The sequence below is a fragment of the Pseudoliparis swirei genome, chromosome 7 (assembly GCF_029220125.1).
Source record: "Pseudoliparis swirei isolate HS2019 ecotype Mariana Trench chromosome 7, NWPU_hadal_v1, whole genome shotgun sequence".
Lineage (NCBI taxonomy): Eukaryota > Metazoa > Chordata > Actinopteri > Perciformes > Liparidae > Pseudoliparis > Pseudoliparis swirei.
In genome coordinates, this window is record NC_079394.1 from 7,009,444 (window position 1) to 7,026,503 (window position 17,060).

The window sequence follows — 17,060 nt, forward strand, 5'->3', positions numbered from 1 at the left end:
GTCGGAGCAGTCCAGACTCCCCACCAGACGGAGGAAAGTATATGTGTGTATGCATGCGTATGCGTGTGCTGTGCATACGCAGATGCTTATGAATGTATGGGTGTGTGTATGATGATAAGTTGAGCAATAAAGTGGAAGCTCGTAAGAGAAGAGTGTATGTAAAATACGACCAAATATATTACTTCCGCCAGGTCTCTAGGTGCACACTATTGGCTGCCACTTTCAAAAATCCACCCTATAGGTCAAATAAAGACAGTTTGATCTGGGAAAGTTTTATACTACCTATACAGCCCATGCTTTCTCCACAAATGTCAAGGATTACAAACTGAATCTGACAGTTCCTACATTTTCGACGTGTGCAATGCTGTGCTTAAACCAAGAAAACAGATGGCATAAATGGAAAATTAAATCACATTTGGCAAAGCCATCATGTTTCAGGAGATTTTTTAGCCACGGCAACAATGAGAATAGACCAAACTGACCTTTAATTAGAAAAAAAAGCATGATATTATAGAGCCTTGCAGGGCCATATCCTATGGGGGCACAAAGGGAAGGCTTCTTAAAGCTCGTTATTATAAGCTATTCAGGAGACACAGGGATATTTTTATGTGTAGACAGAAAGAGGAGGAGGAAGGGGGGGGGGGGGGGTCATATCTGAAATGGGTTTGTACGGGTGACGGGGACATTGGGGCACAGTAGATTTCCCAAGTTGAGATCGGGATATTATTACTCTCGGGGTGGCAACACAGAAATCTCCATCTTCAGTCCCCAGACTAGTGTCAGCAAATTACAAAACACAGTGAATGACCTTTACACAAAAAAGGAAACCTTTGCTGTTTTTTTCTTTCTTTCTTCTTCGCATTTGGGTGCAAAGTTGTTCACTGAGGTATAATTTTGGTCCAGGGGCTCTTCTGTCATCCACTGATTACCGCTCACAACTTCAACATTGTTAAGACTCACCAAAATATGTGTCTGATTTTTTTGTACATGATAGGATGATCCAGTGTTTATGGGGTCGACTTGAACTGAGATGTTCAATAAAGCACATTTGAAACAAAGCGTGAACAAAGAAATCACAGTTTTAATGAACCTTTTCAAAATGCCAGCTGTAATGCCAAGCATCCTACGATGGCTGATCCCCCACAGAAATCTGCCACAGACATCATTCATCTTACCCCACAATCCTCAGCATGCGATGTGCCACACATTAAAACACTGTAATTGCTGATGGCTTTCACAGTTAGCATGTGTTGCTGATATCTCCAGACTCTCGTCAAGTGTTTCATCACCTCTTCCATAATTAGACCATTACTTTAGCAGGTGTACCTCTTCTCAGCCGGAGTATGTGTTGGGTTTTTTTTTTCTCCTTTTTTTCTCTCCCACTGACACCTGAGATTTTATCTTATCAACTTCAGCGCTGCCTCAATTTCTACAAAAAATAAGCATCCCTGTTTCAGGAGGTTGTCAACACCTTGATATGGAAGCATGTGTTTGTGAGATTGTGTGTGTGAGGCGGGGGGTTCTGCTCATGGGGGGTGTTACATCTTACGAATTAAGTCTATTATGGAAGGAAATGATCTTCCACCATGCTACAAAAATAATCATAAACTAACATCTCTCATCTTTCGAAGGCCATCTCCATCACTTTCTCATTGGCATACAGGAGCTCATATGGTAGTATAAATACATGTCATGCATATAGTAGCACTATATCTTCTAGCCTCATGGCTCACTCACACTTACCAACAACACACATTCCTGGAGATCTCAAGGCTCCAATGTGATGGAGACATTCTGGAGCGGGTCAACAAGCCAGATAACACTTTCGATAACATTTAGTTGAGCCAAAAGGTGCATGTATGCACACACAATACACACACACTCACAAAGACACGACACATACACCTCAAGGCTGAAGAACTTCTTATCCCCAATGGGTTCCCACTTTTTGCAGACATACGAGAGCCCTATATCCCAAATATATTCTCACTTTATTACCTCAGGCACTGAAACGTTGGTACAAAAGGTTTGATATACTTTTACAATGTTGATTACAACACACAATTTGATAAGATTATTCACTTTCTTGCTGAGAATTAGATGAGAGGAACCTTTTCTTTTTAGTTATATGAGAGGATTGATACCACTCGCATGTCTGGACAGTAAACATGTCGGTTAGCTTAGCTTAGCATAAAGACTGCAAACGGATGGAAACAGCTAGCCTGGCTCTGTTCAAATGTAACACAATTCACCTACAGGCACCCCTAAAGCTTAATAAAAAACAGGTTTTATTGTTAAATTCTGGCAAACAATGTTGTCGCTGTGAGATTGCCTCACAGTTGTGGAACAGGATGTTATTGCGCCCGGACAAGAATGGCACATAACCCTTGTAAAATGCTATATACCATTTTAATTAGAACGCTTGAGACCAGCTGTAAGACTTTGTTATATTTGGACTGAGCCAGGCTTCCTGTGTTTGTGCTAAGCTAACCGGCAGTGGCTCTAAGGTACAGACTTAAGAGTGGTGTTGCTCTTCTCTTTTCAAGAAAGTATTTGCCAATATAAGCTACTAAGTGAGTGGAATAAAGGAGGTTGTGCAAAATATAATCATAATGTTATTTTTGAATTGTACCGAAATATAGCCAACTGGAGTGGTGAGAGATCCATATTCAGAATGTAAAATAAAGCGTATACAAAGACTTTGAAAGATGGCCATGCCATGTTTGTCTGATGAAAAGCCTTCAATTAAATTTAGAAACTAACACTTGTCAACAAACAGAGGCAAAATGTTGCCTCTTTAATTAACATTCACAATAAGTGAGGAGGTGGTGCAAGATGCTGGTCATGAGTTGGCAATTTCCTTCTGAGTGTCTCCTCTTCAATTAATAGAAGCGTTGTGAAAATGGAACAATAGAAAACTGAGCCCACCATGTGCAGCCATGTAAGCCCATAAATACATTTCACAGTGTGTGGCCCCAATGAAGACACCATATTGGCATCTGGCACCATGTCACAAAACAGAGCAACAAGTCTTTGATTTGAATAAATTAGGATAATAGTTGCACAATTAAATAATGTATTTGAATGGCATGATGGGGGGAGAAATAATACACTTGGCGATGTGAAAGCATCTGTCGCCCCTCAGTGTTTTGGACAAAGAGGCTTTCAGACTCCGTACTCTGGGAGATGTACATCCTAATGTTACAGCGAGGCTAACACATTTATCTTTATCTTACTTTTATCCGATTACAGTAATGCCATGTGATGATCATAGAGACAACCAACTGTCAGAAGGCGTGACCTGCAGATACATCCACGTAATGGTATTCATTTAGTGTAGCACAACCATAATTTAGTTACCATATGCAAATTGGATCTCAAAAGTTATTGCAAAGAAATACACCCACGAGTCAATGTGGCGTTGTTGGCCCAGGTCTTTATTCTCTGTTGAGACGATTCAGTTGTACAACATAAATTGGCACATTTAGCATTCACATAGTTCTCATATGATGTTCTCTGTTTAATGTAATCTCAAGAATCCAGTGCTTCTGTGCTGCACTCACTGACTGAGCAGTGGGTTGTGATGTTTAACAATTTATTTAAGCTTTAAGCATGAATAATAATACAACATTTTTTCATGCAACGAGCCAGTTTAAAGCTGTTCCCTCGGTTCGGATAAATTCAAATTACTCTCCAATTACTCTTTTTTTAGAGTAAAAATGTGTCCAATGAAATTAGTAAATAGAAGAAAAAATTGCTATGATTCTTTATATATATTTTTTAATTATGTATACTTGTTTTTACCTCAGAAAAAAAAGCCAAAAGAAGATTCTACCTAGTAACGGTGGAGTATTTGTTGTTATCAGTGATATCAGGAAGTGTTTACTTCCGGCAGGTCGGTGCGGGTCAAAGTCCGAAGACGGCCCACCTTTCTGCAGATACACAACAGACAAGCGACACACTGTTTTGGATTTTAGTTTCATTCCCGAACGGCTCAGACAATTTCAGGTTTGGCTTGCAGCAATTACTATTCATGTATATACTCAATAATATTATTAATAATAATTACGTTGAAGTAAAATACACGGTTGTAGCTGCCGTTAGTCTTCACATTGACCTCACCACGATGAAACGAGGAACGTTCTGCGTATTAATGAATACCATCAGCTAAGGATAAGGAACATTTTTACATGAGTTCATCATCTAACAATATATATATATATACACACATAATGAGATAGTAATCACAGCAAACTCAGTGTTATTTATGCCAGTATGTGCATTACATAGCAATAGTAAATGTTAGCTACTTGGTAAACTTGTACATGTTGTGACAATATGAAGATTCAATACTCGCAAAAGATATATTACTCTCACACTTTCACCATATCATTAAATGTTTTCAACACTGAGGTGCTGCTCACAATTAGACCACTTCGACATTATGCAAAATATTCTCAGGTACATATTTTGCAAGTTATTTAACTCTATAATTAGTAAGACTAAACAAACCTCACAGTTGACATCATAGAAAAGGGCAAACATTCATAATGTTCTCGGTGTTTACGTTTACTATAGTCATCATGAACCCAGCATTGAATATTACAGACACATGTGGACACACACAGTTTTAATTTGGAGCAGGAAATAAGTTTGGATGGATTTTTTTGGTTAAGCTTGGCTGAGTCTTTAAGCCTTGATGTTGTGCTGGAAAACAAAGTTAATTTTGAACACATTCATGTTACAAAGAGATCCTTCATTCTATTAGCTAATTTGCTATCCTGTTTCATTTGAATAAGTACGGCTATCTAACATTTGTTAAAGAGACAGCTGTTTCTGGAGTAAATCCCCTAATTGGATCAGTTTAATTGCGATAGATTCTGTAAACATCAAGATTGAATGCAGCAACTTTGTCAGTTAGTACAAGAATGCTTTAAAGTTAATCTAATAAAATTGCATAAGGGAACCATTGCAAAGCCACTTACCCCGTAAAAAGGCTTGCATACCCATTAGGGAAAAATTCCCTTGGACAGAAATAGATAGCGATTGATTGGGACTTCCTTGAAAATATGTGATCACTCCACCTAATTTGTGATTTGGTGAAGTCATTGGGTGGTGTCCAAATGCTGTTTTGTCATTGGTCTCACTTGTCATTTGGTCCTGGATTAAGGGGGCACTTTTTCTTCTAGATCCTAATAAGCCTCATCAAGAAGTCAATAATGTGGTAATTTCAGCTAAGAACAACATTCTCCATTTAATGACCCTGGAGGGGGAAATCCGTATTTAGATTTCACGAGCTGCATTTAGCATATTGCCTCATTTCATTTAAATTGCTCCCTTTTTTTTAACTGGACCGTATGTGTCAAAGTACCGGTTTGTATCTTTATCACAATTCTCCAAATATTTATATGCATTGAATTGTATGCAGCTCGAGGAAAAAAGGGTGGATCATTGTTGTACGTTTCCTCTGGTGAAATGCAAAAGACATGATAAAGCTCTTCTGTTTTTCTAACGCAGCATTGCCATGTCGGAAGTGAGCAACCAGCTGCCAGCAGACCCCGTCTCTGAGGTTGGAGTAATCGCTTCACTCCACAAGGCCCCTGATGGTTACTATGTTGTGAGTATTCATTTTAAAGTGTCTTAACCCTTGTGTTGCCTTCGGGTCATTTTGACCCGATTCAATATTTAACCCTCCTGTCGCCTTCGGGTCAATTTGACCCGATTCAATGTTTAATGTCGGTGTTCTTTCGGGAGTCAACAAACAAACATAAAGTACCTCACACTTAAACTTGGAAAACAATATTAATTCTAATAATTTTCTGGAGATTTTAATAGCTGGGGTCATATTGACCTCAAGGGTAAAATATGTTAGTAAATATAAAGGTAACAGGAGGGTTAAACATTGAATCGGGTCAAATTGACCCGAAGGCAACACAAGGGTTAAAACACACAGTTTGATTTAATATGCGTGAAAAGCCTGGAAAGTTGTTTGCATCTTCAATGTAAAAACAGCAGGTGAAATAAAAGAATAAGAACAATATATATTATGATTATTATTATTAGAAATGTTTTGCCTTATCAGGCATCAAAAATGTCACCGATCAAAAGTCTGTCCTGAATTATAATCCTTTATTTTGGTTTTGCTCACTGCTGTTGGTGAACAAGTAATTGTTGTAACTGCCTTTATAGCATAACTTACAGCCAGGATATTGGCAGCCTTCCTGTGTGTGTTTTTTTTATAGCCGTTATATTACTTATTCATCAAGTTTACTTTGATGATTAGGAAGATTCCCTTCCTGACATTGTTGCTGCTTGCCACTGGTACCAGACACCAGAGGCAGAGCTTTAACGATGTTTGGTTGATGCCGACGGCGAGTCATCTACATTTAGCCCATGTTTTCTCTAAATCGAAGTACCACAACAACTTTACCAACAATAGGAATGTGTAGGGATGTAGTGTAGGACTGGTTGGATCACATGCACCTTTCTTGGTTGTGAAACAGTTGGAGAGGGTAAAAAAAGAGAAGAGAGTAAGTTGAACAAAGCACAAAATGAGCTCAAGGGCACATCTTTCTTCCTCTCTCTCGCTTCCTATTCAGACTTCTTCTTCTTCTTGCTTTCACCCCCAAACCTCCCCTCTTCCTCCTCTTTTGATCTCTTCCTGCTCCACCCTACACACCCAGCGTGTTCTAATCTCTGGCAGATGATAGTGGGCTGGCATCAGAACGCAGCCACTGGCAGGGAAGCGGCGTTCTCACCGCACGGTCGTGACAAACACAGAGAAACCCCATCAGACTTCCTCCTCTGCTGCGCCACTGCGCCGATACATTTCAGCTGATAAGCAAATACTGTGCATCTTCCGTGGGGCTTAAAGCGAGTCACTGACACGGGTTCAGCTCTGTGAGAGAAACTCAGTAAGTTGCAAATACTTTTTTGTGTTAAGCCCCAGGCAGTACAGCAGTGATTACAAGTGTGTAAATAGTTTGAACTCATGTATTGGAGAGAAGATGTTACACGTTATCTTTGTGTCTTCTGTATCTCGAAAAACTTTGGGTGCAATAGGTATTTGGGGTTATGATTTGGCGTTGAAAGCAAGCTGGCACAAACACAAAGACGTGCAACGTTTTAACAAGTTTCTGTTTTGAATCACTAGAACATCCTTCAAGGTTATAACATATCAAAATCACACCTCTAAATAAAGTACAAATTAGCCTCCATAATTTAATTAAAGGCCTTTCAGAAGCACCATTTCAAACGCATGTGTCTTATCTTCAAGAACATATTCATAACTTGGCAATGTGGCCTTTTGTCCGCAGGCTTGAAGTACTAACACAAATATCATCGCTTGGCAACCGTGTGCTAATGCGGCACTGGGAAGTCTCAGGGTATTATGCTGTATTGAATTTCTTTTCTAACCATTCACACTAGACTTCTTTTAGAAATCCTCCCGAATACTCACTGCTCACCATACTTACCATACTTCTTATACAGCAGATCAAAGGCCTGATTAACTCTTTTGCTCTCTGAGACGAAGCGCTCACATCTCTGAACTTGAGCAGGTTGTTCCAACATGAGCGAGGCCCAGATCAAACGCTGTTCCACTGGGATCGGGAGCTTTGCCGGAGCACCAGCAGCCACCCAACATCAAACACCACGGAGCACACTCACGTACGCTGCTCTCTGTGCACGGGTTGCAAAGTCGGAAATGGTGTATTTCAGACTCACCTGATCGTGTGAAACGTTTCACTCATAAACTCCCCACTGTTTGTTTGAAGAAGCCGAGTACTATGATTCGCGAGGATACCCATCCTAACCCAATGGACGCTTGTCTGTTTTTGATTGAGCATCTGTACTTCAAATGAGTCGTTTGAAAGTGAAGAAAATAAGCTTATTTGCTGTCTTGCCGAGAGTGAGAAGAATGGATGGATAGATAACCTCTCGTGCTTGTGTCCGAAGCCAGTTCCAGAAGGACCGAGCTCAGCTGAGGGAACGGAGGCAAACGGCTCAAAGTCAAAACACACCTCCCAGTACCTCTGAGGCTGGATGTCACGATTAACCGGTATTGACGATAAGGGGATATGTTAAAAAAAAAAAAGTGTTATATCATAGTAATGATGCACAAAAGATAATGTTGTAATAATCTAGCACCGCTTAAATATTTTTACATAAGCAGTTATGGTTACAGACGCTCTCTCACCACACTCCTGTTTTGAGCCGAGTTAATGTACCAACAAATACATTCAATTAAGTAAAATTTGTCTGATAGAATTATTTTTTTCTTCTTCAACATTTCTATAGATATTACGAAAATATTGTAATCGATCATTATTTTGGCCAAAAAAAATCTGATATTGTGACAGCTGCCGTAATTTTGCTCACAAACATGTCTTGTCGTTATTGTATGGTTGGTTTTGTTATTGTTGGGATTAAAACAACTAGAACCAATGTGTTAATAGGAGAGCTTTTAGAGTTGCTGGTCGCCATATTTGTTTGCCTTGGAGAGAGCCATGTGAGCTGGTTCCTCCTTCTTCAGCTAAGCTACGCTATGCTAAGCTAAGCTACTCACCCCGCGGGTTTAACGTTAGCTCCGTACTTAACGCACAGACTGGAGAGTCGTGTCAGTCAAAGCACATTCCTCAAAATGTCAAACTATTACTGAAAGTCCAATTACTTTTTCAAAATAACTGCAGCTGTGCTTCTTTTAATATATTAAACGCTTAAGGAGCCAACACATTTGTCTCTGTTCAGTGTCTCTGTTCTTCTTTGAAAGGACCGGTTTGGTTCCCTGTAACTCTCGCATGTCTTTTCCCACCTGGTTTCACTCCCCAGAGGTTTTTGATTGTCGCCTTTTCTATCTTTGTATTCACAGCTGTGCCTCTCAGTGCTTCACAGTAACTTGCGGGTGGCGTCTGTCTCCAGAGCTCCTTCAGAGGAGTTCTCGGTCCCCCCCGAAATACTTTTTTCACAGGTGGGCTTTCAGATCACCGAAACCTTTAGATTTGAAGAAGTGGCAGTTGAATCTGTCATTGCATTTTAAATCAAACGATACAACCGTATTTCAATATCAGAGCCGTGATGTTTCTTATCAGACGTGTGGCATTCTTCTCCTTGAAGTCTGTGCCATGCCGTGCCAGACTTGAAAGTATCAGACAGGAGCCATCGCAACTTTACACGTGCCTTTTTCTGCCGTGGCTCAGCAAGTGGCGTTTCACATTCAAGCTGCGTCGCATCCTTGCTGCCGGCAGCTGTGGCAGGATGATGCCTGAGGTGCCTCCGAGGAGGATCGTGCCCTCGTTACTCCTCAACTTGACTTTGGGTTTCACAAAGCGAGCCCTTTGTTTACGCTGACAGGATGCGCTGGCTACTGACCTGGAAAAAGTGGCCGAGACGGGTTGTCTTGTAAGGAAGAGGGAGGCTGGTGATGTATCGGCTCCTTCTGGGACCTTTCATGGTACTGCTGTTGGAGACGCCCTGCAATCCCTCTCTCTCCCCTCATCTTCCGCTCTTTCTTTTTCTCTCATCCCACTATCTATCTCTGTTCCCTACTCTAGTCTCCGCTCTCGTCCCAGCTAGTCACTGGTGGTTTTTCATGAATCTCTCCCGTGCCATGTTTCCCCCACCCAGTCACCGGGGTCATTCATCATCATTGTCAAGGGGGTAATGTGTGTGGGTGGGTGCAGAGATCTATGACTTCTTCATATGAATGAACCTCATTAGATTGACTCTTCTTTGTAAAGGATCTCTTTAGAAAATAACTCTGGCAGTTCCTTAGGTGATCCTCACATTACAGCCAATGGAACATGACGCTTCAGCACATCATATTTACTAGAACGATGGAAGAGTCTCTGGGATGCCGTCTATTTTGTGACATCATTCTGCCCTGCATACCTACATTTACATAGCAATGTGATGTTGGACCTTGAGCTTGACTTGTCTACGCTGTCAATATGATGCAATCATTTTTTTCTTTTACTTACTGATTCTTTACAGCTTTGAATGAGCTTAGTGTACAAGGTCGAGCTGTGTAGGTCTTTAGATTTTGACTTATTTAGCCATACAGATGAGTTTAAATCCTCAGTGATTTATTCTTAGAAGTATTGCATCAAATGTTCGAGAGCATCCACACTGGGAGTAGAGCTAGAAACTCTTTCAGGTGCATGTGAAGTCTACCAGTGTGTTGTTTCAGGGGTGTACGACGGTAGGTTTAAAATTAAAATAAACATTTATCCCAAATATAATCCCTGTTTTTTCACCAAAGTACATTGAAGTTTGGTTTCCTTATTAGAACAGATCCTTGTCAAGGCATTTTTAATCAGCCTGTTCCCAAGGGATGATATTTTTAGCCTCCTTTTTTGGAGGCTAAGACTCCTTTACCCACGCAGAGCACTAATGAGATGGAGCGCTCGTGTAGGCAAGCGTTAATTAAGGCTGGTATGCAATGGAGGAGGCAAAAGCAACACGCTCATGGCATACATACATTAACTTTATCCCACCTCCTGCATGGTTTTTTTTCTCCTTGTTTTTTTTTCCTTTCTCTTTTTTTTCTCCACGTAGGTTGCACAAACAACAGATGGCTCCGACGCCGACCTGTGGAAGGACGGCTTATTCAAATCGAAGGTCACACGCTACCTCTGTTTCACCAGAAAAACTGTAAGTGTGAATTATAAACTTCTCCCTTTCCCTATGCATTCTCCAGTCACACCTCGTCTGCTGCACCTTTTTGTTCGCCTGCAGTTATTACTTAGCTCTGCCAGAATATCTTTATGCCCTCAGATCAGTGAAAGAGCCATTTAAACAGCGTTGGCAGTGCGGTTTCAAACTTTTACAGATCATGAATTTGCCTGCATATTCCAGATGAATAAATCTTCAGTGAGATATTTTTCATGTTGTACGTCCTCCTGAGGATATTATTTATTATTATTTATTCATGAAATAACAATGAGCTGTATTTTAACTATTCCAATGTATTCAATCAGCAGCGTCCCTGTAGAGAATCTGGTTTGCAATCAGTGATTCTTGAAAGCTGATGCACATATAATTGTTCAAATTTATGCCAGAAAACACTCCCCTTTCAGTATGGCTATGCTGTAAATAGATCTTCATAATTGAGCAGCATTGACTCTTCAATGCCTGAAATGATCTTTTAATGCTCCTCATAGTGCCGTTGAACCTGCAGCCTGCAGCCGATGTGTTGATGCATGGCTGTCAGCTGCTGCGTGGCCATGCATACACACACCTTTCTAACTTCTAATTTGTTTCCATGGACATTGAGAACAAAACCTGCATTTGAGTTATCATTATGTATCAGCTCAATCTCAGGACTTAATCCATTTTTGTTCAGTGTGTCCTCTAAAAGCCAGGCAACTTGGCAGCGGCTGCCTCGTGCCTGGGCTCAATCTGGTCCTCAGTTTAGTATATAGCATACAAATAGCCCTCCAGAGCTCCGGTATTTTATCTTAAAATGTGTGTCCACACTGTTTTAAAGACTTTGACACAAATAGAACATGACAAAGCTATCAACAAAGGCTATTTTGTCTGCCACTCAAAGGAGCTCCCACTGTAATTGTCTATGACAAAAACAGATTCTGTAAAATTAGCCCTTGAATTATGTGAGGGGAAGTAAATAGTTTGTGATTTATCATACTCTCGGTTGGAGGTAGAAAGCCCCTTTTTGTCAGGCCCTGATCGAAGAAATCTCTCCAGAAACGGGTAAACACACAACAAAATGTTCCATGCATAGTAATAACATTCATCCATATTCCTCCTCAAGTCAGTATAAAAACTATGAATAAAAAATGAATCTAATGGTAATGACTGTCGGGCAGCAGTAGCAGAGAAAGCCAGCCTTTTTGGACGCATCAAGTCACGCCTGGCTCGCCCCACTCTCTACCGCCACTGTGTATTATTGCAATTTATTATGGCAAAAAATGAAAATGTAATGGGAGGCAGGGAAGAGTCATGCTTGAAAATGTCAACTACACAGTCCCTGATTGTTTTTAACCAGTCCCATTTTGTTGATTAGAGTGCCTGCTCGCTCTCCCATCATCCCACAGCTCCTCGCCAAAAGGTTGAGAATGATTACAAGTTCAAAGATGCATTCTCTTTTTGCAAAGAAAAGCTATTAGAGAGTAATTACTTCAGCTATTTTGTCAACCCTTCTCTTTAGAGACCTGCCGAGCTTTTAGTAAATCATTGACTCTAGTATCTCTACATTTTCTTGTGAGCCCTGCACACACAAAAAAACAAAAAAAATCGAACCTTTTCTTTTTCGTGCTCCCCGTCATTTTAAAAGTTTGATTTGCATACACGACTTTAAATGTCCTGCCGGCGCTCTCTCCGTTAGGACGCCGACGTTGTTGTGGACGTGAAGCTGATTGACGTTAAGGACGCATTGCCAGAGGGCTTCACACCTGTGGAAGAAACATTGGACACAAGTAAGTAAACAGTCAGAAGCGACCGCGCGCCCCTCCCACCCTCTCGTTGTGTTTTTCCCTCTCCGACCAGCTTACGCCGAGGTCCTCGGGGGCAGCTTTGCTTGAGATAGTGAATGTTTTATGGGTGCAGGTTAGCTTAATTTATGGCAGGCTGTGGGAATAAAATAAACATTTTGCCCAGGAGGTACAAGAGAGGAGAATCATGAGTCATTGTTTATCTCAGCTGGAGCTGTGCTTTTCTTTATGAGGGGCTTATTTATTTATGTATTTATTTGGGGAGAGGACGAGTGGATGGGGGTTATCTAATATTAATGAAATGCATTCCCCAATGCTTTAGTGCTTTTTGAGTGCTATGTATTTCCCCCTCACTATCCATGCCTTGGAAATGTAATAATATTTTGGTGTGGGGAGTGAGGACAGCTTGTTTATTATTTTTATTATCATTGCATTTACACTGCACTTTCCGGTGTTGCAGGGGAAATAAATGAGCGAGGCACAGATGCAATATAGAGAAGCATGGCAATGATTCCTTTTTTTGCCAGAAAGAAGAAAAGAGATTACGCTTTGTTTGGCTATGGTGTAATGCTATGTTTTATTACTTTATCTGAATCCATGTTTAATGTATACACGGGACATTATGTATGAGTTTCTGAACATCAGTTTAAATCTCTGTTGTGCACTAAAGCTGATGGAGGATTATCTTGCTTCTGTCAAGATTATAATAACACATGTGGATATTGTGGCTTTCCAATGTCCAGTTATTTCCCTTTGAGCACGGCAAGTGATTCAGAAGCTGGTATTAGCTCATCTCTGACTGGTAATGACTAAAGAGCAAAGGGTACGATTTATTATGATATATATAAATATATTTATACATTGGTATTGTTTTTTCCCGAGAGGTTCAAAATATGTGTACCGGTAGATGTTTTTTTTTAAGCTTGAAACTCGGAGATGACAGAAATGGATTCTGCCAACTCGTGTCTGACACCCTCATGTGTACCTGACTCATCAGAGGAAACTGCCATGAGGAAGAGGAGGCTCTGTGTGAGAATCATCCCGCGTGCGGCTGCTGTGACGGCTGTATACGACATCCAGATCACTGCAAAGTCCAAGCACCATCTCGTGAACTACACCTGCGTAGGGTGAGCTGGAAGCACATGTGTTCATTATGTTGTGTATCCATCACCACATTTGATCATGAATAACAAGTCGTATGTCTCCTCTTCATCTGTCCACAGGGAGATAAACAGTATGGGGATATGGTACCGAATGGGAGACGTTTCTCAGCCCCGGTCCTCCCTGGAAACGCCCCGGACCGCTCGCGGTGACGCTCCAGCCAACGCGGCGAGGTAACATCACGCCGCTTTAATTCAGCAGCGCCTCCTCGAGGGTTTAACTTTCCTCCTCGCTTCCTTTTTTTTGATGTCACGCTCCGTGTACTCGCGAGCTGCAACGAAGAGCCGAGCCATTGATCACTCTCGGGCAATCTGCAGGAAAGGTTGCGGCCGCACAACGAGGTAGCGAGACAGGCTAACGAGACAGGATCCCCTGAACAAGAACACGAGTTCAACGAGGGCTAAACTCCTGCTATTTGTGGGCCGTCCCGCGAGGCCGAGGCGGAGGAGATGTCGGTGGTGTCGCCCGGAGAGCGAGCGACAGCTGCAGAGGAAGGGAGGAGAGCTTTGGAGAGCTTTGAGATCCCCGCCATGCGCGTCACTTCCTCTGCTCAGGCTTCCCCCGCCTCAGGCCTCCGAGTAACCCGGAGCAACCCTTTGTGCTGCGTCCAGATCAAACGGCTCAATTATTCATCGCTGGGGATTTCCACGGCAAATTGAAAATAAACAAGCGAGACTCCTTTTGGTGTGGCGCCGCTGTGGAGAAGGGGAGCTCGGCGCTGGGGGCGCTGATGGTTCTGCCAGCTCGGAGTGCTTCGCCATCCTGTGCTGGCTAAGTAAAAGCCACTTAAAAGGCCAGAGCAGTGGATGCCAGCAGGCACATTCAAAACAGAGCTTCTCTTCACGTGGCGATGACAGCCATTTCAAGGGACGGCCACGAATTCAAAAACCCAAGTTAAAACGGGGTAGTTTCATGAATTGTCCATATTTGGGAAACGGATGGTCAATAATCTCGGACGCGTTGAAGCAATGGTGGGCTTTCAGGCCCATGTGTCGACTCTCGCCGGTAATCCTCAGTTCTTTTGAAGCCCACTTTCAAGTCGGTGAGGCTCAGAGGTTGGAATAAATTGCACGTCGAAGCGACTCCCACCCCCTCCCGATGCCTGCTGAGATCACAGGCTGCCGTTCTTGTATTAACATTCAGATTCATTTCACAGTCAGAGTCTTCTTTTGAGAGTATTTCCATCCATAATGCACTGACACATAAGGACGGGACTGTGGGCCATTTAAACCGCGGCAGTTCTTTGACTGTTGATTTGGCATCCCCTCTGTGTCGTTACATGGACTTTAGACAACCGTACATACAGCGATAAATATTTCTGGAAGTCAGAGATTAGATAGTTTGACACAGTGATTTATAGACGGCTCTCCGGCCCTCACTGATGGCTTAAGTAACCGAGCTGCGGTCGTATCGGCCCACTATACTTTATTCATATTCAGTGAGAGAAAATTCTCTCTTCATGCCTCCTTCAGGCTATCTATAACAACTTTATGGCCTTTGGAGAATAGCACCTCTTAAATTTAAGTGCTCTTTACAGTCAGTGGAAAAGATGTTTTAAATACAGTCAATAATGTGTAAATTTTTAATGACCCTTATAATTTTGAAAGCTGCAGTGATCCCTCTCAAAATGTTAAGTTGCCTGAGGCAGCGGGAGCTTGTTAGAGTTGTGTACAATGGTACACTGCAAATCAGCAGAGCCGCAGTACACAGTCACTGCAGGGTGTTGCATCATTATGGGATGCACGGAGTGATTGCATCAAGGGTAAGGTCTCGTATTTTAATAGTTTTTGTATCTTTGTTTGAAAAACAGGGTATCTGCAGCTATTTGTTGTTCACATTATTTCCCAGGAAAGACCTTTTAGAATAAGCTTTGGATAAAAAATAAATTTACAACATTTGGAAATGTGTTGTCTTTCTGTGGCTGTTGGAAGAGATTGTTCACCTCTCAACTGAAATTGGGATCGCTGCAACAGTATATAATTATATATCTGGATTAAAACACAGATTAGCACTTCAGTGGCACTTAAATAGCACTTATTTATGGTACTTTTGTAGTTCGACTATGTTGAGGAAATGTTACTTCCTGTATTCTTGTTGTTCTTAGTTTGTACTCTAGGTTGAAATGCACTTATTGTAAGTCGCTTTGGATAAAAGCGTCTGCTAAATGACATGTAATGTAATGTAATTACTACAGTACCACTGAAGCTCATTAGCATATTTTCTTCAATATCATAAATAAATCAATTATTATTTCAACATAAAAATGAACTTTATTTTCTTTCAATCGACTAATTGATTAGCAGCTCTAAAGATAAACACTCATTTTTAATTGGCTAATCTATCCATCCATTGTTTGCAGCTCGGTTGGGTCACATTAATTTAATTTTTTCTAAGGCATTATTGTCATTTACTCCTGGGAAGTACTGGAAATAAATATGATACAATAATAAAGAATTTCAGGCCGTACCGCCCCAACTGGTTTTCAATCATACTATAATGCTGTGGCTAGTATTATTGTAAAAAAACCCATATTAAACTGAATTATATGTGGTATTAAAAAAGTCTCGGCAAGTCTTTATCTCGGCGGATCCTTCAGAAACCCTGTGAGGAAATCTCAGGAATGAATAAAGGAATGATTATTTCCACAGGAAGTTGTATCAGTTCAAGGATAAACACTTAACCTAAAATGCTCGTGTGTTATCGGCTCAGGCTGTTGCACCATAAAGCTGTTAAAGGCCCGTGAAGCGGTCCGCCGCTGCAAATGCGTTTGAACCTTGAGTGTTTAACGTCTCTTTGTCAAGTTTGTCTAAAGCATCTCAACCGGCGGCCATGTTCTGTTTTGATTCATCGCCGCGGCTCGATGTCAACCACTTTGGCTTGTTCTCTGTCAAGACCGACCGTATCAGCCGCCTCCTGACTTTATAATGGGGAAAACCTGAGCCATCCGGTCAGCCTTTTAATGTGTCCAGTAAAGTATCCCCCTCCTTCATTCTGCTGGCCAACGCCGCCATTTGTCCTCCTGATAAAACTGTCATTGCTGAGGCGGATATCTGACCTCTACAGTGACTGCTCGCATAAATTAGCCTTGTCCTAATATTGCAATTTCTTTCACTTCACTCAGAATCACGGTTTTTTGACATTTCTCTTAGAATAGAGGGCTATTGTACACACGGACACTTTTTAAATCCCAAAAAAAATGTCACGGCCGAGTATTTTTCTTTCCTCTCTCATTGCATGCCGTAGTTGGCATGTTCCTTCACGTGCGAAGTAGGGAGTCATCAGTGTCAGGATTGGCATGCATATCAATATGTTTGGGACGGCACCGTCTCCTACCTTTGACACTGCTTACATTCCTGCAGCTCTGCAGGCGTGTTGTACCGGCTTTCATTGCTCGCTGGTTAACCAAGACGTCCCACTGCACACGACTCTGCAGGAGGAAGGCACAGCGCG

General features: G+C 41.6%; 1 protein-coding gene across 5 annotated transcripts in view; it reads left to right on the forward strand.

The window, feature by feature from the left end:
* Positions 1-3,934: 3,934 nt before the first annotated feature.
* Positions 3,935-17,060, forward strand: part of mvb12bb (multivesicular body subunit 12Bb) — a 31,979-nt gene continuing 18,853 nt past the window's right edge. For all 5 annotated transcript variants that reach the window (XM_056418179.1, XM_056418180.1, XM_056418181.1 and 2 more), the window contains exons 1-6: positions 3,935-4,008; positions 5,518-5,617; positions 10,555-10,650; positions 12,344-12,434; positions 13,447-13,576; positions 13,673-13,783. In XM_056418179.1, coding sequence (XP_056274154.1) covers positions 5,525-5,617; positions 10,555-10,650; positions 12,344-12,434; positions 13,447-13,576; positions 13,673-13,783 — 521 coding nt within the window. In that variant the 5' untranslated portion in view covers positions 3,935-4,008; positions 5,518-5,524. The remainder of the gene's footprint in view (positions 4,009-5,517; positions 5,618-10,554; positions 10,651-12,343; positions 12,435-13,446; positions 13,577-13,672; positions 13,784-17,060) is intronic.